This window comes from Gracilinanus agilis, chromosome 3, assembly GCF_016433145.1.
Source record: "Gracilinanus agilis isolate LMUSP501 chromosome 3, AgileGrace, whole genome shotgun sequence".
NCBI lineage: Eukaryota > Metazoa > Chordata > Mammalia > Didelphimorphia > Didelphidae > Gracilinanus > Gracilinanus agilis.
Genome location: NC_058132.1, coordinates 298801452 through 298823701, shown reverse-complemented (window position 1 = coordinate 298823701; position 22250 = coordinate 298801452). Strand labels below are relative to the sequence as shown.

General features: G+C 36.1%; 1 protein-coding gene across 1 annotated transcript in view; it reads left to right on the top strand.

The window, feature by feature from the left end:
* The window catches only part of MGAT5 (alpha-1,6-mannosylglycoprotein 6-beta-N-acetylglucosaminyltransferase), a 242317-nt gene that overhangs the window by 8469 nt on the left and 211598 nt on the right, over positions 1-22250 (top strand). The window contains exon 2 of the mRNA XM_044669910.1: positions 11867-12037. Coding sequence (XP_044525845.1) covers positions 11867-12037 — 171 coding nt within the window. The remainder of the gene's footprint in view (positions 1-11866; positions 12038-22250) is intronic.

Genomic DNA, 22250 nt, shown 5'->3' with positions numbered 1-22250 from the left:
ATTGACTGAAGTAAAGATTCAGGGCTGTTTGATGTGGCCATATCGTGCCTCAGAGAGACCTCTGTCATTTTAAGATGATGATGTGGTTTACTGAAAATCATCAACTCATAAGGAAAGTTACCTTGTAGGTAAATTTTTTCCCCTCAGAGCTACAGACTTGGAGGCATAACTCCCCCACTGCCTGAACCATGGCCAAACATGAAGTTCATAAAATTTTACATACATCTTGCCCAGAAACTTGAAGAAAGAACTGAGACTGAGGAAGGGGAAAAAAGGCTGAGGAGGAGGGAAAATGTTTTGGTTCTCTCATAAACTTTGCCCTCAGAATAACCTTTAGTTAGTAGTGTGTTTATGTTGAAAAGTTTGGGATTTCCTCCTTCCCCTAATCACACCATAGTCCCTCTTTTAATATCACTTGTCACAACTCATTTAAACCATGACTTGAGTCAATTTGGGGCAAGCAATTTGGGAATCAAATACATGAAAAATGGATGAAATGTTTGTGTATCAGTGTCAGTAGTACCGCAGCAGCCAAAAGCTAATTTCACATGTCATCTTCCGGTTGTCATTATGTGGGCAGACTGTGTTGTCCCCCTTCCCCTTTATCTTATAGGCCAGCTCACATTATAAGGAATGCATAGGTAGAATTTGTGCAATACTTTCATTATGAAAAATCACTCATCCCACATCAAGTCCATCATGATGGGAATGTCTTGTAGAATAAATTACCCAAAGTCCATATTTATTAATATGGTAGTAGACATATCTTAACACAGTAGCTATGAACTCTGATGGCCCAAGTCTAGTGAGGGGATAGATATCATCATGTTTAGGGTTTTAATCAGCACCAGATGGATGGAAGCAGTCTTTGCCCAGACCAATATGATGACCCAAGTTTGTTATTGTAAGAAATCCAAGGAGATGAATATAACACATTATTTATGAATGATGCTTTTGGCATAAAGGTAGAATTAACCAATCAATCAAAAAGTATTTATTTAGAACCTACAATGTGCCAGTGGGAAGAATAAATGCAAAGAATGAAACCATTTCTTTTTACAATGTCCCATTCTAACAGAGTGCTTATATAACTTACAGCATGATGATGATGATGATGATGATGATGATGATGATGATGATGATGATGATGATGATGATGATGATGGCTAGCATTTATATAGCATTTTAAGATCTGCAAATCACTTTACAAATATCTCATTTCATCCCCAAAACATCCCTGTAGGCAGATGCATTTATTATCTTCATTTTACAGATGAGGAAAGTGAGGCAAACCGTACTTAAGTGATTTGCCCAGGGTCACCCAGGTAGTAAGTTAAAATTTGAAGCCAGATTTGATCTCATCTTCCTGACTCCAGGTCCTATGCCACCTTGGCATTATCATATATTTAATAGAAATATATAATTTTAGTTCACTGGAGGTTTAGGAAAGAAACACAGAAGATGGTGCCTAAACTGCATTCTAGAGGAAGAAAAAGTTCTTTATGAGTGTGTGTGTATGTGTATGTATGTATATATACAGAGAGAGAGAGAGAGAGAGAGAGAGAGAGAGAGAGAGATTGCATTCTAGGCAAAAAAGAAGACCTGTACAAAATTTTGGAGACAAGAGATGGAATATCTTAGGTAGAGAACAAAGAGAAGATCAGTTTAGCTAGATTGAAGAGTAAAGCAGGGAAGTAATATTCATTGAGGCTGGACAGATATGTTGGAGGTGGATTATGAAGAATATGAAACACTAAAAAGAGGAGTTGATATATGATCTTAGAGGCAATAGGGAACCACTGGAGTCGAGTAGAAAAGACACCTATATCATCAGGTTTGCACTAGAGAAAAATTACTGTGGTCCCAATGAAGAAGTTGGAGTGGAGTGCAGAAAGACTCGAAGCAGAGAGATCTTGCATTAATCTAGGCAATGTGGGCTTGGATGAAGTTGGTAGTTCTGTGTGTAGGGGTCAAATGCCAGAGATGATATGAAGGAAGCATGCTTGATCCTGATGGCCCATCTGCTGCTAACTCTTGATCCTTGACCAGTATATGAGTTATTTGGAGGCAGGGGCCATTTCCTTTTTCTTTTATTTTTACATCCCCAGTAGACAATTAATAAATGTGTTTTCTAGGGGGTGGATAGATTGCTCAGTGGATTCAGAGCCAGGTCTTGAGACAGGAGGTCCTGGGTTCAAATCTGGCCTCAGGTATTTCCTAGCTGTGTGAGCCTGGGAAAATCACTTAACTCCCATTGCTTAAGCCCCTTATTCCTCTTCTGCCTTGGTATTGTTGCTATTGATTCTAATACAGAAGGTAAGGGTTTAAAAGATTTTTTAAAATGTATTTTGCTCCTTAATCTTGGACTGTAGTCACCATACCAGGGCTTTGCTTGCCCTTCTAGAATGGGATTAGGCAGCATCCCTGAAGGAGGGGAAAGGCAGTGGATCCAGGGAATACATTAGAGGTGGCAGCATTATGTGCTCTTCTATTTCTTCTCTGCCATTGGTATTTGCACTTGGTCAATGTTACGATAAAGTTAATATGACTCCAAGATAGGTGCACACTCCAATTGGAGCCAGGAAAAGTGCTGAGGAATTATCATGGGCGAGAAAACTTCCTTAAAAAGTAAGGTGGGTGTGACAGTTCCAAAGAATAATTTCATATTTTAAAGACATAATACATCAACATCTTCAAGAAGACAAGTTGCCCCATTTTAGTTGCAGGATATGTATTGCTGAATTATCTTTCCTGTTAGAAAATGATGTTATTGATAATGAGATTTCTAGGTACAGCCAAGGCAGGAAAGACTAATTTTGTTTTGCCTGATAATGTGTATTTGTTACAAGAAATTTAAGAGGGATTGAGGTAGGAGGGAGAGAAAATAGGCTTCTTTTCATTTAGAAAAATATAAAATGGGAGCAGCTAGGTGACTCAGTGGATTGAGAACCAGGCTGAGAGAAGCAAGGTCCTGGGTTCAAATCTGGCCTCAGACACTTCCTAGCTATGTAAGCTTGGACATGAACCCCCATTGCCTAGCCCCTTATTCCTCTTCTGCTGTAGAACCAATATATAAAATATTGATTCTAAGATGAAAGGTTAGGGTTTAAGAAATAGAGATTGGAGGGTACTATAGATGTGAGATATTGCATGTACTTTCAGATAGGATTATTATATTATTAGTTTTACTGAGCTATTTTACCTTGTTACAAGAGACCTCTGTAATTGGAGAAATATGTTAATATATGTAATATGAAATAAAAACCTCAATAAAGCAGCGAGTGACAAAAAACAAAAATATTAATAAATGATGAAAACCTTTCTAAACTCTACACATTAAAGATTTTATACTTAAAGTTAAAAGACACTTTAGCTATAGTCTAGTCTAATCCCCTTATTTTACAGATAAGGAAATTTGCTGAAAGTCATATTGGCAATGATAAGTGGCAGAGCTGGGCATAGCAGTGTTTTTTTTGTTGTTGTTGTAATTGCCCCCATGGTTTGTTTTTTTACATCCTTGATTCTTAGACTTTTTTTTTTTTTCTCAAAAGGAGTTTTTCTTTTCTTGATTGTGGTGGCGTCTGTGGCACATTCCCTATAAATGCCAGGATTCTAGCTAGAAATAAGGTACTTCATCTTTCTCAAATCCACATCTCTGACCTTTGACAGCCTGCAGAGAGATAATAGTGGGCCTATTCTATTCAGCTCACCAGATAAAAGTACAGAGAATGCCTCCAAAATCTCTACACTATAAACTAATCAAAGTCATTAAAATATTTAATATAATCAGTAGGCCAAGCAGAATTTATATAAGCATTTATGGTGCCCCCTCAGTACTTTGGAAATGCAATTTAATATGAAACATAGATCTGTTTCTTGTAAATGCTTAAAGTATTAATTGGGAACTCATGAGTTGGGACTTAACATCCTTATTATTCCTCTTTATGGGTGTGATGATCCAGCCAAACTACACTATGCATTATCCTTTTTACTTTTCCAGCACTTTCCCATCTTTGTGTTTTGTTCACATGCTTTCCTATCTATGGAAGGTCAGCTTTTCTTTATTCCTTTTTTGCATTTTGAATTACCATCCCTCTTCAAAGGTCCAAATCAAATGCAACATTCTCTTTGAAGATTTTACTGATTTCCACTCCAGTCTTCCATTTGGAAATGATCTTTCTTTCTTCCACCCAAAAAGTCCTTTGTACTCTTGCAAATCTATATTCCTTCAAAGGATCCATGTTTTCATCATTAAGGAATATCACAAATATTGAACTTCTCCTAATTGAACACAAGAACTTTGAATGACCTGGTCAAAGTTCTTGGAATGGAAGCATTTGGCATTGTTGAATCATGCTTCAATGGTCCAGCCCTACCATCTGACTTATCTCCCATCTCTGGACCTTTGCAATGGTTGCACCTAAAATGCTTTTGTTTCACTTCAATCTTTTGGAATTCTTGCTTTGCTTCCTTCAAGTATTATCTCAAGCACCATTTTCTTCAGGAGACCTTTACTTCCTTGTCTCTCCTCTTGCCTCTAGTTTCTAATGACTTCCCTTCTAAGGTTAATTTACATCTCTTTAATGTGTTTCTTGAATGGAGTCTATGTGGTGTTTTCTCCCCAGTTGGAATATAAGTTTCTTGAGGACAAGAAATAATTTTTTACTTGGTCTTCACTGTGTTTATTGTGTTGCCTGGAATGTAGTAAACACCCATTTAATACTTGTTTATATTTATCAAAGAGATACTCCATTTATTATTATCCATCCTACCTATAATTGATAGTTTTTATTGTTGTGACAAAAAATCCATAAAATAATTCATTATATTTTTATTGTTGTGACAAAAAAATAATCCCTAAAATTACTCATTATGTGATAACATCATTTGATAATCTTTTTTAACGTCAGGCCCTTTGAACTTTGACTGGTCCTAGAACAGTGTATATACTTTCTATATTTGGGGCCATATTCGAAGCCTTACCAGCTTTGCTAGAGTTTTTACTCTTTTGGCAGAATCTTTGAGAATTCTTGGTTATTTTCATTTGATAGTGAGACAGAGGACCAGACTATGAATCAAAAGTGTTTGGTTTTTATTAGATCTTGGCTGCTGATTGTGTGATGCTAGTAGTTACATCACTTGACTAAAACTTTCTTTGCTTCTTATTTTATTTCACTCCGCCCATCATTACTGTAAATTTATTGCCCTCTTTCTTCGTGTATATGCCTCATTTTCCCAGTAGGTTGTAAATTCCATGAGGATCAGGACCATACCTGAATGATTTTTGTAGCTTACATTGTGCTTTGCACACAATAAATAACGTGATAAATGGTTTTTTAATAAATGAAGGGTACTGAGATATTCTTTAACCTTGGTGGTCATTTTTGAGGACTTCTCTTTCATTTAGTATTTTATTTTACTTTTTAAAAAATAACAATCATTATTTTTTTCTATCCTTCCCACCTCCTGTCCCTTCTAAAAAGAAAACACAAAGAAAAATTCATAACAAATATGCATAATAGAGTAATATAGATTTCTACATTAGTCATATCTCAAAATCTGTGTATCATTCCATATCTTGAGATCACTTCCTCTCTCTCTTTCAATTTGAATAGGATGCTCCATCTCCTCTGGGATAGTGGTTGGTCATTGTATCCATCAGAGTTCTTAAGTCTTTCATAGTTGTGTATCTATTATATATATAAAACATAAATTATTATCCTGATTATGTTCACTTCACCCACGTATCAGTTCATATAAAGCTTCTTAGGTTTCTCTGGAACCATCCCTTTCAATAGTTCTTATAGTACAATAATACATTCCCATACTATAATTTGTTTTAAGTTATTGTTCATCGAATGAATACCCTCTTAGTTTCCAATTCTTTGTATTCCAAAAAGAGCTCCTCTAAACATTTTTGTACATATGGATCCTTCATTCTTTGATCACTTTGTAGATATAAGCTTACTAGTGTTTTTTCTGGGCCAAAAGGTATTTACAATTTAGTGAATATTGGGCCCACTTCCAAATTGCTTTCTAAAATGACCAGACCAATCCATAGCTCCATGGTAGTACATTGTGCTTATTTTCCTGTTTGGTAGCTTTGTCACTTTGATGGATGTGTGGTAGTTGTTGTTTAGTCATTTTTAGTCATGTCTGATTCTTCATAATCCCTGTAACACCAATGATCTTAAGTGGGGTTAAAGCTGCCTCATATAATTCCACAGTACTCCCCAAAACTCCAGGAGAGGGGGCAGTTGGGGCAGTTAAGAACCTGGGTATAAAAAGCCAAGACACCCAACTTGCAAGGACACTTTGGACACTGCTTTTTGGGGTTCAAGGGACTGGGAAATAGAGTTAGGTTGCTCTTTTGTTAGCTCATCTCTGACCTCAGGGAATAGAGTGTTACTTTGCTGGTTTACTCCATAGAGACTATACCAGGCTGTGAGCATTGGAAAATTACCTCACTTACAGAACCTCAATTAATCTCTATTTCAAACAGATCTTCAATCAAATTTACCTTCACCATCATAAACTTAGTAAAGTCAGATTAGGAGAAATGTTAATTAGTGAGTGAGATAAAAGTTAAGTTATTCAAAGCACTTTCCCCTTTGGGGAAAATGAAGCCAAGAAGTTTATTGGAGATTTTAGATAGCTTACCTCCTCCTCCTCCTCATTCCTAAAATCCACCTCCCCTCTCCCTGTTTTCCTGAAGTTAATAAATCCCTTTCCTAGTTAAATTTGAGAGCCTGTGTGAAATTATACTAGGCTATACTTACCATCAGTATACATTACCTAGAGCAAAATCTTCATCTAAGCAAGCACTGGTGTAACTTTTATCCTGTGAGCAAGTTTGCTGTATTGAAGACAACTTGATCCTTCACTATCCTAGGGTTTAGGGAATATTCTTGATCAGTGGGAGTGGCTAATTTCAGTGGGATTATTTCCTATCTATCTATCAATTTAGCCATGGATCAGTCAAGCTTGTGCAGCTTCCATTACTTGACCTAAAAGGGATTCAGTTAATTGTTATTTCCTTCTGCTCTAACTGTTTCAAGAGGGGGAAGGGGAAGAATTCTAATCACTCCTATCCTTCCCCCTTGCTAGGATAGCAGCATCTTCCTTGCTCTGACTCCATTACCAACCATTTCAAATCTGACCCAATTCAACACCCCATTTGAGGTTATCTTGGCAAAAACACTGGAGTGGTTTGCCATTTCCTTCTCTAGCTCATTTTACAGATGAGGAAGCAAAGGCAAACAGTTAAATGACTTGCTCAGAGTCACATAGCTAATAAGTATCTGAGACCAGATTTGAACACAGAAAGATGAATCTTCCTGACTCCATGCCCAGTACTTTAGCCACTGCACAAGATCCTTAATACAGATATTGTTTAACTCCTGTTCTGTCAATATCTTTCTTTTGGAAACTCAGCTATACATTGTAGTATAGTATAGAAATTATATGTAATATGTACTTTTAGGAATATATACTAAGTTCTTTGGATATATGATTGGAAGTTTTGGTTTTAAAAGATCACTATTACAAATATGAATAATATGGAAATAGCCTTTGAGCAATAATACATGCTTGTCAGCTCTGGGAGGGGAAAGGGAAGAGGAGAGGGAAAGAACACAAATCATGTAACCATGGGAAAAAATTCTAAATTAATTAAATTTTTTAAAAAAGAATATATACCAAGATGAGAAAATTGGGGCAACTAATAAAAGCTAAAATGAGGAATATGGACAAAAGTTTTAGGACAGCATCTTCAACTTCATTTTGTACTGTCATTCAGGTTATTAGCAAGTTATCTCTCGGTACTTTGAATAGAATATGCTGTTTTTTTACAATTGTTATTAACTGCATTTTATCATTCTAGCATAGCTAGAGAAAAGTGTTTCAAAAAGATTTTTGATACAATTTAACATTTCCTGTAGTCAGTGTAAGAGTGTAGGCAGACAAAGTTAAGGTTTTTAGCCTTGCCTTCTCTTACTGCTACACTTTTTTTGTTGGGATTCTCCAAGACAACAAGCAGTGAAGTTCATGAATGTAAAGTCAAGAAATATTCTTCTCTGAGGCAGCTATAATGCCTTCTTGGCCAGCCTTCTCAAAGACTAATTTTCCTGCTGAATCACCATGGAAGCAAACTACCTTTATAGTCCAGACATAGGACATATGTAGTTCTTTGCCATCAAGGGCTGGGCTTTCCAGAATAGCCAAGCCTATCTCATGATTAAATGCTGACAGAGAGAAGGGCAGCAGTGAAAGACTCCCACATAGGCATTTAATAAATGTTTGTTGAATGACTAAATCAGTAACGTAGGACTTACTAATGAATCTCCTCCAAACTGGTTGGAACTGCCCTTTTCCCCTCATTGCCATACCCTTATTTCTGTGGTTTTCTAGCACTCCCAGTGGGGAGGAGAGTATAGCCAACAACACCCCATGCCTATTCGAAAACTTTGCTGTTAGCACATAATTTTCTCTCTCTTCTTGACCTCCTCAGCCCTGTTTTAGACATGCTCTGTAGAAATCACAAAATAGCTAGAGACTCCTGCTTTAGAAAGTGGGAAGACTGTGGTTACAGATAGGGAAACCTTTAATGCCCAGAGATTCAGCTCTTATGCAAAACCCTATGTGCCTAACTAACATCTCACTAATGGCTCCTATAGAATATAGGATGGACTTCCATTATTAACATGAATATACTTATTAAATATACTCTACTGAGCATAGCACAAACCAAGTTAAGATAATACTTTTATAACTTTAACTCACCAAAATATTCTCTCTTGGTGTCATAGGAGACTTCATGTGTTTAGAAAATACTGTCAAGTTCATCATTATCATCATCATCATCATAGCTAGCATTTACATAATTCTTTTAAAGTTTGCAGGTTATTTTATGTATATTTGGTCCTCACATCAACCCTGAAAGGGTAAATGCTGTTATTATCCTCATTTTATGGATGGGAAAACCGAGACTGATAGAAGTTAAATTACTTGACTAGGCTCACACAGCTAATAAATGTCTGAGGCAATTTTCTAACTTAAAGTCTTCCTGCCTTTAAGTCCCAACTCCCAACACTATGTTCATTGTATCCTCCAGCTGCCTCAATTAACCAGCAACTAGAAATAAGGATGATTATTAGGGCTCAAACCTCTGAAACATCAAAAGGAAAGCACCACAAGCATTCAACAAAAAAATAGCAAAAAACAAATTTTTGGGGTCCTGTTCTCCTTTCCCCCATGATTAGGGTGCCATGTTAGACATAAATGGAGCTGTAAAAGTCCTTGCTGACAAGAAGCTTAAAACTGAGTAGTTCAGCATCCTGAGGCAGTTAGTGTTTATGCCATACTACTGGCACTGTCTTACACATTTTCCCAGATATGCAAAGTGTTTGGCTGTCTACCCCAGAAATGTAAATGCTGTCTCAGACCATGTGAAAGCAGGAAGACAGTTGTCTTCCTCCTACTAGTAGTTCATACCACGATAGTGAATAACTGAGTCATAAAGACCAATAGATTTTTAGACCACAAATGATAAGAATCATTTAATTTTACCATCTCTAAGAAGTTACTTTATTCAAAAGCTCTTGGTTTAAGACCTCAGGCTAAGCTTGTTTATCAAATGAGAGAATTTTAAGGACCAGAGCCTCTTCAAAAAGGCTATAGAATGGATGAAACACATTGTCATTTATCCCTCTAATTCATTAGTTTCTGAACTTTTCCCTCATTTTTCATAGACATCATCATCAGAATTCTTTACCCTCATTGTTCCTATTGTTCAAATGTTAAAGTCAAGTCAATACCTATTTATACAATGCCTACTATATTCCAGATGGTAAAGTAATGTCTGCATTAGACATGGTCATGTCATTTCCTATAGGATTATAATCACAGCCCCATGTTATTTTGTCTTAAAATAGTGGTAGACCATTAAATTTGATAATACTGCCTTGAAAAGCGCATGGTACTGATGGTTAGTGCCATTTGTTATCACTGTGTGAGCAAAGCTATTCCTAAAATATTAATAGTTTAAGTTTTTACCCTAATTGCAATTCTACATTTCTTGTTCTGATTAGTCCTCCATGTGGGATAGAAGCCTTGATTTGAGCTCCAAAAGCTGCTACTGTGCCCATTGCAAACTAGACAGAATATATATGTTCATATATATGTATGTATGCATATATGCATGTATATCCTAGCCATGCCTGTGCACATTAACTTGACCAGGAAAGCAATTGTTTATAGGCAAGGTGGCTTCTGTACCCTTGGAATGAAATGAAAGATGATAATTTTTATCCATCTAAATGTAAAACTCTTACAGTCACCCTGGGTTATCTATTCTCTACACCTTATTTCTCTCTGAAATTAAGACCAATCTTTTTACTATCAGTGTTATCATATGGCTATATGTCATGGAACACTGTAGTCTTCAAAGGATTAAAATTGAGTGTCACTAAGAGGGCACTGGAAAGGCAATTGGTAGGTGTGAACAGGCTGTAACACATAACAAATCAGAAACTGAAGAACTGGAGTAAGGGATATGTTTAAAGAAATATGAAACAATTTTTTTAAAAGGCAGTCTGGTTACCCAGGAAGAGTAAGAAATTGCCTTTTGACATTTCTTGTGATGTCAAGGGAAAAATAATCAAGTCCTCAACAAGAGACCCCTTAGAGGGGGTTTATAGGAGAACATGGACAGGAGGATCTTATGAGGGATAGAAATGACTTTGGATCTGCCTTCATTCAAATAGCCATGTGTTTACATTTCTTTATATTCCCAATGCTCTACCGCCTGGAATATAGTAGGTGTTTAATCAGTGCTTATTAAACTATGCATATTTGCTTTTCTGTTGATCTCTATCTCTCTGAAGATATATCTTAGATTGTGGGCTCCTAAAGGATGTGATTATATACATTGTGTATATGTCTGTATAAAGGTGGGTTTTTGTTTTGATGATGATTGTGATTTGATTTGATTAAAAGAGTACATTTTGGGTACAGATGGGTAGCTCAGTTAATCGAGAGCCAGGCCTAGAGACAGGAAGTCCTAGGTTCAAATCTAGCCTGAGACATTCCCAGCTGTGTGACCCTGGGCAAGTCACTTGACCCCCATTGCCTACCCTTACCACTCTTCTGCCTTGGAGCCAATACACAGTATTGACTCCAAGACAGAAAGTAAGGCCCCCAAAATAAACAAACAAACAAACAAATAAATAAATGAATGAATGAATGAATGAACAAACAAGCAAATAACCAACCAACCAACCAAATAAATAAATAAATAAATAGTACATTTTGATCTCTAATGTAGCCACTTAAACTTAAAGTTATTTTCTTGAGGAAATGAATTAACTATTGTATTCCTAGTCTGCCATTTTATGTTAATGTCCAGTTTAATATGATCAACTCCATTAAGAAAATGGGGAAATTTCTAAATAGGCAAAATTTAATCTTTCTTGAATCCTTAATGCATATTTTTATCTAGCATTGTCATGAACTTGAGTTGCCATTGTATTGTAAATGTTTAAGAACTAATAGCATTCAAAATGGTAGAACACTATATTACAGAGAATTTACGTTGTCATCCTAGTACCTTGAAATTAACCTTGGAATTCCACAAGCAACTACTTTATAATCCACAGGAAATGAATTCTTTCAAGTAGGCTTTGGCTCAAAGTCTTATATCATATAAGCCCTTAATATTCAGCTAGCTTCGAAAAGATCTCAGGCTAGCATTTTCTGATCACGTCAGAAATATTTGAGTTGAAAGCTGCTTCACCTTTTGAAAGAGAGAGAAAACTCTATTAAGAGCCATCTAATTTCAAATAGCCCTTATTTTATTTTATCTGTTTAGATCTGAAGAAAACTCTTGCTGTTTTATTGGACAATATTTTGCAACGTATTGGCAAGTTGGAATCCAAGGTGGACAATCTTGTAATTAATGGCACTGGAGCAAATTCGACTAATACCACCACAACTGCTGTTCCTAGTGGCATAGCAGCATTTGAGAAAATTAGTGTAGCAGGTAAGTGTTACCAAATGATGTTTCCACAGGATGAGGTGGGAAGGAAATGGGATGTGTGAAGAGGTAAGGATGGGGAAGCTAAAGTTCTGATTTACTTTGCTGTTACAAATAGCAGAAGTTTTTTGTTTCGTTTTCATCTTCCTATACTTTGTCCCTTCTTGTCTATGTTCTCATTCTATGATGTTTATCCTATAATGAATTCTTAATTGACATTTTTAATTTAAGAGGGCAATAGCACAAATAAACTGAGTATACAAGTTGTCCTAAAAATGGCATATTAACTAGATTTTCTCCCTCTTGTTTTATGCCCATTAGATATCTTTTAAAAGTTCCTAGCATGAAGGTACCTGGTTGGCTCAGTAGATTGAGAGTCAGGCCTAGAAACAGAAGATCCTAGGTTCAGATATGGCCTCAGATACTTCCTAGCTGTATGATCCTGGGCAAATCACTTAACCATCATTGTCTAGCCCTTACCACTCTTCTGCTTTGGAGCCAATACGTAGAATTGATTCTAAGACAGGAGGTAGGAGTTTAAAAAAAAGGTTCCTGACATACAGAAACTAACTTCGAATTCTATTTGCCTGACTCTTTGAATGCTAGATTAAAGTGCCATTGTTGTGTTTTTTTTTTTTTTGTTTGTTTTTTATTCTTTTTTTAAACCCTTAACTTCCTTCTTGGAGTCAATACTGTGTATTGACTCCCAGGCAAAAGAGTGGTAAGGGTAGGCAATGGGGGTCAAGTGACTTGCCCAGGGTCACACATCTGGGAAGTGTCAGAGGCCAGATTTGAACCTAGGACCTCCTTGTCTGTAGGCCTGGCTCTCAATCCACTGAGCTACCCAGCTGTCCCTGTGTTCGGTTTTTCAGGCAAGTTCAACTCTTTCTGATCCCATTTGGGATTTTCTTCGCAAAGATACTGAAATAATTTGTCATTTCCTTCTCCAACTCATTTTAGAGATGAGGAAACTGAGAATAGTCATGGTTAAGTGGCATGCCCAAGTTCACACAGCTAATAAGTATCTGAAGCTGGATTTGAACTCATGAAGATGAATCTTCTTGATTCCAAACATGTTTTATCCATTGGGTCACCTAGCTGGCCCAAAGTGCTTTTAGGTAACCAAAATACATGATAGTCAGCAAGAGATAAAATCAAAGAGGAAGATTTCTGAATCACACTAAGTAGATTATCAACCTTTAATTCATCCAGACCTGATCATAGAGAATTGTAAAATCAGAATTGTAGTTGATCAACCTAGACTTAAATATTTCCAGAGAAGTGTAGCCTGTTCCATTTTAGATACCTTTTACCATTTGAAAAGTCTTCCTTTATATTAAATGAAAATGTCTGTAATTCTATCAATCAATTCTAGGCCTACCTCCTCTAGAAACACAAAATAAATGTAATTTTTCTTCTACTTAATGACCCTTCATTAATTTAAAGACAGCTGATAATGACCTGTCATAAGCCTTCTCTTTAGGTTAAAAATCCCCATCTTTTCTGACCATATGACCTGCCTTCCTGATTATTGTCTTCTGGATTTACTCCAGTTTTCCATGTTCTTTTTTTAAAGTGTTGTCTACAACTGAGCTTAATATTCTAGATACAGTCTGGCCATTATAGAATAGAGTGAGATGTCACTTCCCTTTGTTATGGAAATATGTGTCTATTAACAGCCTAAAATTGAATGAACCTCTATTAATATGCCCTGAAATCCAATAAGCATTTTTGGAAAGTCATAGTGTGCTTCTGATTCAATGAGATTATGACTCCATTTCAATCCTCTCAGTGTTTTTTTTTTAAATGTGAATTGTTCTCTAAGTAAGTTTCTATCCCATATTTCAGCAGATGATATTTTTAAAAATCTCAAATAGAGGACACTACATTTACCTTGATTAAATTTCGTCTTGCTAGACATGACCCAATTGTTCTAGACTTCCAAATTCTTTTTGAGTCCTGACTGTGACATGCCAACTCACATTCTATGCCAGCTCTAAATTGGATATTCATACCATCTATGTCTAAATTCAAGTCACTCATAAAAATGTTGAACAGGAAAAGGCTAAGGACAGAAGCTTGGGTAATACTATATGAGAGACCTTCCAGAATGTCATAGCCTCCTCCCTACTACCAGCACCACAAATAATCAACTAAATATATATTTTTTGTTCTTTCTTGAATTGCAAGATTTAGGGGCAATCAGAGAAATTAATTTAGGCAAAAAGACAATGAGAGATTTTGTTGTTGTTTTAAGAGCAAAAACCTTACACATATTTTTTTAAACCCTTACCTTCCTTCTTTTTTTTCAAACATTTATTAATATTTATTTTTTAGAAAAGTTAACATGGTTACATAATTCATGCCCTTACTTTTCCCTTCACCTACCCATGGTCCCCCTACCCATGGCTGATGCCTTACCTTCCTTCTAAGGATCAATATTGTATATTGTTTCCAAGGCACATGAGAGGTAAGAGCTAGGCAATGGGAATTGTAATTTCTATGTTGGAATTGTTTCTTCCATTTCATAGTGATGCTCTATGGCTCACATTAACTTTGTGGCCATTGAAGTAGGCTCAGAATGTATGGGAGGAAACAAGAGTCAGATCCAAACCTTAAGAGTTCAGTCAGACAAGTAATATGCATATAACTCTAGTATTTGATGACTAAGCCCTAAATGAAGATTTATTTACATATTGTTGTTGCTATTTCAAAAGAATTTGTTATTTGTTGCCAGTTTTTAAAAATATCATGAATTTTGCATGGATTTTGGTAAAGCAATTTTCCTTCCCTCTCATATTTCACTTCCCTTCTCTCAAATGTCAAAACATTTATCTTTTACTTGATACAGCCCTGTTTTGTGGCCTTCTTATAATATTCTTTGCCTTTTGGCAAATTGCAAATTTCAACATATATTTCTAATAAGCCAAGTATCTAACTAAACAAAGGTATTAAAAATAACTTTTAATTACAACACAGAGACAATGTCATCTAGGACATAAATCCTTTCTTCCCTGCAGTTTCTAACAGCTTCTGTAATTAGACAAGGAAACCTCCCACTGTGTTGAGCGACTTATTAAAATATGTAACACTCCCTCATCTGCCCCTCCCCCTGCAATGGAAAATATGTCTGGAAGGCCCTTGGATTCACCAAAGTTCTCTTCTTTGAGAACCATTGCTGTTTGCCTTCCTGTGGTTCCCTGGATCAGTGCTTCAATTATAACTTTCTGACATGGATTCATGGTTACTTTCTTTCACAGCGATGATTTCCAAAGAATGGATTCCTGGAGTCATTGGACAAAAGTAGTAGAACAGAGAACTCTGAGATTTGAATGGGAAGGAGTCCCATTTTTGCATGATCCCATCCCAATGACATAATTCATTAGCAAATATTTCTTGAGTACTCTCTGGGTAAATGTGAATGGAGAGAGATAAAAAGAAGCATATAATATGCTTCTTTATCTCAAAAGGCTTATGATTTATTTAGAGAAAACATAATCGTATTAAAAGATAATTGATGTGAAGCAGTTCATAGTACACGGTAAGCTCTAAGTGAGTATAAGAATATAATGAAGTAAGGAGAATGAGATAATTTTGCAATAGAGCAATATAGGAAGACTTCATAAAGAAGGTGAGACTTGGGTTGGACAGACAGGATATAGGTAAGTAAAGAGAAAAAGGGATAAGGAGACAGCATTTTAGGTCTGTGTTGTAGGTTGAAATACATGTGATGTGTTCACCAACATCAGTTTTTAAGACAGTCTGGTAGGAGCAGAAGATTAGATAGTATGAGGAAAGGGTGGTTGGAAATAGAAATGGAATGCAGATTATAGAGGGTCTCAATTATTGACAGCATGCAGACTAGAAAGGAGAAGTGAAACTGGGGAAAAGAGATCTTGGTGATGGAAATACCTGCTGTTTCATTTACCTTCATAGGGCCATAGATTACCTTCAAAAACTAGATCTAGAAGGGGCTGTGCCTGGACTCTGGGCTATTATTTTTATATTTGAAAAGTTTTTAAGGGTTATCATATTTTTGAAGAACACCAAGAAAATGAGATCTGACCATACAGGAATCCTTCTGATCAGAAGTTCTTCCTTTATTCATGTATGCCCTGCTTCCATTTAAAAAAGCTACTTCTTATTTTTTCTTTTTGATGAGATGGAAAAAAGCAAGACCTTCCCTTTGTATTAAAACAGTATCTATCTCTTATATATAGATAGTTATAGAGTGTTCATTTTTGAGATCCTGTGCATAGCAGATTATTAGCTAGTGACAGAAAATAGTCACCTCACATATATTGAATTGAATTTTGCTTTATTGATTTAGAAAAGGTTCTGATTAGCTTGACAACCAATTAAAGCTTTTATTAAATAAATTTTATTAAATAAATACCTTGACTGTGCTATGTGCTGTTAGTATATACAACACATCATAACAATAGAAACAATTAAAATACCCCCTGATTCCTTACTGCAGAATGGATGTTTGATTTTCAGAAAACTTATGCCAATGCCATCTTGGACAGGTTCAAACAAACTGGAACTGTTCAGACAAATTAAGACTAGCCTCACTAAGTTCAAAAAAGGTCATTTACAGATTGGCCAAATCAAAATGATTAAGGAGAGGTAGTGGAAGGGAGGAAGACTTGCAGCAGCAATTAAAACCAAATATTACCTAATCAGGAAGGAACTATGACCTGCATCAAAGATGGGAGCAACCATATTGCAGTTAGGTGACATGGTAGACAGAGCACATAGCCTAGAGTGAGGAAGACCTATCATCCTGAGTTCAAATCTAGCCTCAGACATTTACTAGCTGAGTGACCCTGGGCAAGTCATTTAACCCTGTTTACTTTTAGTTTCCTCATGTGCAAAATGAGCTAGAGAAAGAAATGGCAAATCACTCCAGTATCTCTGTCAAGAAAACCCCAAATGGAATCACAAAGAGTTTGACACAAATAAACAACAACAAAATACTTCAGTGATCCCTGATTTTTAGAAAGAGAATAGCAATATTGATTTTTTTTATAGTGCATTAAGGTTTACTGAGCACTTAACATCTCTTTCCTATGCCTCTGAGACATAATTTACAGATGGAAAAACTGAGGATTGAAAGATAAATTACTCTGATCCAGATCACATAGTAAGAATTATAGCTGGGATTTGAAAACCAGGTCTTCTTGACTCCCAAGACCAGACCTCTTTCTATTTTGACACATTGCCTCCTGTGTGTAGGTTTTTTTCTTCTGAGACACTTATGATTTAGTTTAACCTCACTGATATGTCATCGATTCACAAACTTTTGCCCAGATGTGTCAAACATTGCTCCTGAGCTTAGAAAAATCTAATTTTTTTTTTTTTACAGGATTACCATATTAGTTGAGTGAAGATTCCCCCATTCTTCCTTCTGTGCATTAAGACATGTGGTAATTGCTCTGAAATGTACTTCCTGGTGTGTCTCATTGCTTACTCTGATGCCTTATTGCTCACTGATGTTTCTTATTGCTTACTGTTGTGTCTTATTGCTGGCTGATGTATCTTCCTGTTGGTTGCAAACTGCCTTTAAAATGGTGTATTATGGCAGTGGAAGTCAGGTTTCCAAAATTTATTTTCTGTGTAGTGACTACCCCTTTTTCTTCCTTTATTTTGAAACCAGGAAGCTTCATTTCTAAATGTCATTTGTCCGGGGTTGTTGTTTTTTAATGCAAAAACAACAAATATTTAAGCATATACTATCTGCAGAGCACTGTGCTAAACACTATGGGAGATTCAAAGAATGTGTGTCTTTTACCCTCAAGGAACTTGTAGCTTAGGAAAAGATCCCCCAATTGTAGATTGAGGGGGTTGAACTACATGTCCTATAAGCACACTGAAAATTCCACCTTTATGATCCTCTGACATGCAGCTAATGATAGCTAATATTTATCAATGCTTTGTGGCTTACAAAGTGATAGACATCTATTGTCTCATTTGAGCCTCATCACAGCCCTATGAGGTAGATATTATTATCCCTGTTTGACAGGTGAAGAAACTGAGGATGAGAGTAGTTAAAATGAGTTGATCAATCGTATAACTTGTATAATCTGAAGCAGGATTCAAATTCAGTGCAAGAATCTACTGTATACAAGAAGCTATAATAATACCAGGTAGATTATAAAAGTGATAAAGGAAGGCACATGGTATTGTTATTTTAGAAAACGATGCCCACCTGGGTGAATCAGAAAGCATAACATAATGGAGATGTTCTCTGAGCTGAGCCTTGGAGAATAGAGGGATTTGATGTGTGACACTGGTGGGGTGAGTAGAAAAGATAACCATTTAAGCAGAGGGAGCCGAGGCAAGAGGTGAATGAGAGTAACAAGTGAGCAGTTTGATTGGCATTTAAGATGAGGAAAAAAGGAATAGGAGAAATTGGATTGGAAAAGATAAATTGGAGCCCCTCTTTTTGTTATTCTGGACTTTTTCATTATGCAAAATTATATGTTCCTCAGCTAAACTATTGTGAATATCAAGATCTCAAAATATCTAAATGGGGAGTATCAATGAAATTGGTCATAGTTCTTGAACTGAATTCATTCTTTGGCCTCAGAATTAGGAGTGGGGGGAAAAAGAGGAAGAAGCAGGTTTTCTAGAATCTCCATGCTTTAGCCATTTTTAAATATTTCTTGTTCTCTAATTTCAGTTTCTGAAGTAGGCTAATATAGACTTTGACTTACAAATGAGGGAGTGTAGTACCCTGTTATCTACTTTCAAAATGACATAGATTTTTGGAATTCTTGACTGAAGTGTGAAGAGCCAGTTTTGTGTATGTAGATGGGTTTGTAGAGGGCACTCTCCAGGTCAGGACAGAACTGATGCAAAAGCCATAGGTATAGTCGAGGTGCTTGATAAGTTTTTTTTTTTTTTTTTTTTTTTTTTTTTTTTTGTAGTCTCATTTCTCCTATCCCTAAAAGAAAGCCTATAATACGTCATGAGAAAATTCTGTTCATAGGATTATAATTGGAAGGTCCTTAGCACAGCCATCTAGCAGTTCATACTATATTTTAAAAATTGAGGAAACTCAGACTAGAAAAGTTATTATTTATTCAAAGTCACACACATATGAGAGGATTGAGATTTGAACCAATCTCTATGCACTTCAAATCTACCACACCAGTTTTTTTAATTGATAGAATTTCCAGATATTTCAGACCTTTCCTCCCTTTCCCCACACCATAGAAAGCATCTTCTGGCAAATGTATATAATTTATAAATCTATATATAGATTTTTTCTTTCATCTTTCCACTTCTCATTCATTCACAATTCAGAACATTCATAAGCTTTTCTCATTTTTGTTTACTATATTCCTAGTTAGTCCGTGCTAGAGAAATGTCTGTGAGAGAAGTGTTCCCTCCTGCACCTACCAAACACATCCCTTTAGTCTTGGGTTTACTAACCACAAGTGTTTCATTGGTCAGTTATAAGTGTAGAGGTGCTGATATTGGACAACAGCATCCTCGGTGTATCAGCATATCTCAATGTGAGTTCATATAGGTTATGAGTAACATTCAGTTACAGGCTAAAAAGTAACTGGTTAATTTTAAATGTTCAGTGTTGGCCAAAATCCAAATGAAAATAGCCTCCTCGATTATGAACAATATAATTTGTAAGGTTAATTGGGAAGCATAATCACAAAATCGAAGGTACATTTGCAACTCAAGTAACTGTTTTCTGGTGTGTGAGTTTAAACTGAACATTAGGCAGCCCCTCATTTCTTGAACATTTTATCTGTCACATACAGTATTCTAGTATTAGATAATCAAACCAATGAATTTTACTTAGTATTCTGAATGTTATCATTTATGTGTCTGGTGTTTGATGAAGGTATTTCTCTAAAAAGATAATAAAGACCCTATAGTTATATTTATTATTTGTAGATTCTAAATGACAAATGACCCTGCTCTGTTCCTGGTGTAATAGGGAAATAGACTTTAAGAGTAGAAAAGTAGATTTAGCAGGCAGGCTAAGGGCATAATCCCCTCCCCCCACTTTGTATTGCTAATGGGCCTTGAAATTAACTTGAATATGTTTTGTTTCCTTGGTGTGTTTGTTCACCAGTATTTTCAGTTGTGCTAGAATAGTCCACAAAACATCATGACCTGTTCACTTAAGCAGCTTTCTCATCCAGATAATAGCCCAGGGGGCTCACTTAGTAGAAGTGGAAATTCCACCTGCTACAAAGTGGACTGGGATTTCCTCTTTACTAATTTCAATGAGAATATTTTGGTTTCTTTAAGACTCGTATTTCTTTCCACTTCATTTTTTCAAAGGGCAGCATTAAATGTCTTGATACTCATAAAAAGTAATTTTCTTTGAGCCTCTAAGGGAAACATATGCCATTTTTTTAAACCCTTGTACTTCGGTGTATTGTCTCATAGGTGGAAGATTGGTAAGGGTGGGCAATGGGGGTCAAGCGACTTGCCCAGGGCCACACAGCTGGGAAGTGGCTGAGGCCGGGTTTGAACCTAGGACCTCCTGTCTCTAGGCCTGACTCTCACTCCACTGAGTTACCCAGCTGCCCCAACATATGCCATTTTTATGATTTTCATGTTGGTGGGTTTTTTTTTAATTATATAGGACCACACAATGTAGGAGAAATGACACTCAGCTCTTGAGTCTGCTCTCCAGCAGGTTAATGTTTTTTAATGTTTCCAAATGGGAAGAATTGGACATTTACCTAGCTTGCTGACTATTTGGTTGGTCAAAGTATAGGAGAATTAAAATAAGAATTGATATCTCATAGCTGTTAACTGTTTCAATAAAAAATGATAAAGACTGATAAAATAAGAGAAATTAATATTTTAATAGCCATGGCCATGTTGGTGAAATATATATGACCACGCTTGACTATCTTTTAAATTTACCGCCAGAGCCCATCATTTATCTCGTACACCAGCCAGGTAGCCAAGAGAGTTTCTCTAGGCCCTCCTCCGAATTTAAACTGCCCTATGCCTGGGGACATCTGTGTCCCCACGCCCAAAAACCGGAAACTGGAAACCTATTGGAATCATGGGAAATGTAGTCTCATAGCCCTCACGTGTCCATAGGGAGTCTGCTAGACACTTCCAAATAGCACTTCCCCGAATTCAAAACAAACATAACTCAGAAAGGGTATTTCATGAAGGCATAAAATTCAGACCAAAATTCCCAGGCAGGGTTGTCTCTATACTATCTCTATCAGTGTAATCTAAAAGAGCTCAAGGGAGACAATCTTGTTGTTATTGTTCAATATTTTTTAGTCATTTCTGATACTTTGTCATCCTCTTTGGAGTCTTCTTGACAAAGATAATGGAGTAGCTTGCTATTTTCTTCCCCAGCTCATTTTACAGATGAGGAAACTGAGGCAAACAAGGTTAAATGACTTTGTCCAGGGTTACATAGTAAATGTCTGAGGCTGGATTTGAATTCAGGTCTTCCTGACTCCAAGTCTGATGCTCTATCCATTGCACCACCTAGCTGCCAGATCAACTAGGAAAGAAGTTTACAGACATCTTGGATACCCTGCTATGGGGGCCTGATCTATCTTGACCCAAAGAAAGTTCCTCTTTATTTTTAAGACATACTGATTCCTTCTACTATCTTACAATATGTGTATATACCTGTGCTTGCACGTATTATTTTTTTAGGAAAATCTTGGGAATGATGGAGGATATATTCTAATGAAGAAAAGCCTGAGTTAACAGAACATGATTAAATAGATGTCTTTTTAAAAGTTACTTTCAAGTAGCATAAATAATAAACTTTATACATATAGAAATAAGTAATATCTAAGGTAAGCTAATGAAAATAATACCAGTCACAGTTGGCCTGCATTACTTAATAGTAAGATGAAAAAAAAACATTCTCTAACAGGCAAGAATTGTTAGGTGACAATTATACTGTATTGAAGTTATCCATGATATTTTCATGTGCTTGTTTTGAAAAAATAGAAGAATTATTTATAGATCGAAAAATCTCCATAATTAAATCCTTGATAATGGGCAAAAGAAGAAATTATCTTGAACTGTTATATTCATAATACTAAACATATTGTATCCCAATAAGTGAGATCTAAATTAATCAGATTCTTTTTCCATTCAACAAACAATTAAGTATCTCTGTGTAGTGGTTTGTGCTGATTGATAGAGATTTAAAAGAAAGACAAAATCAAAATATTACCTGACTCTAGGACAGGGG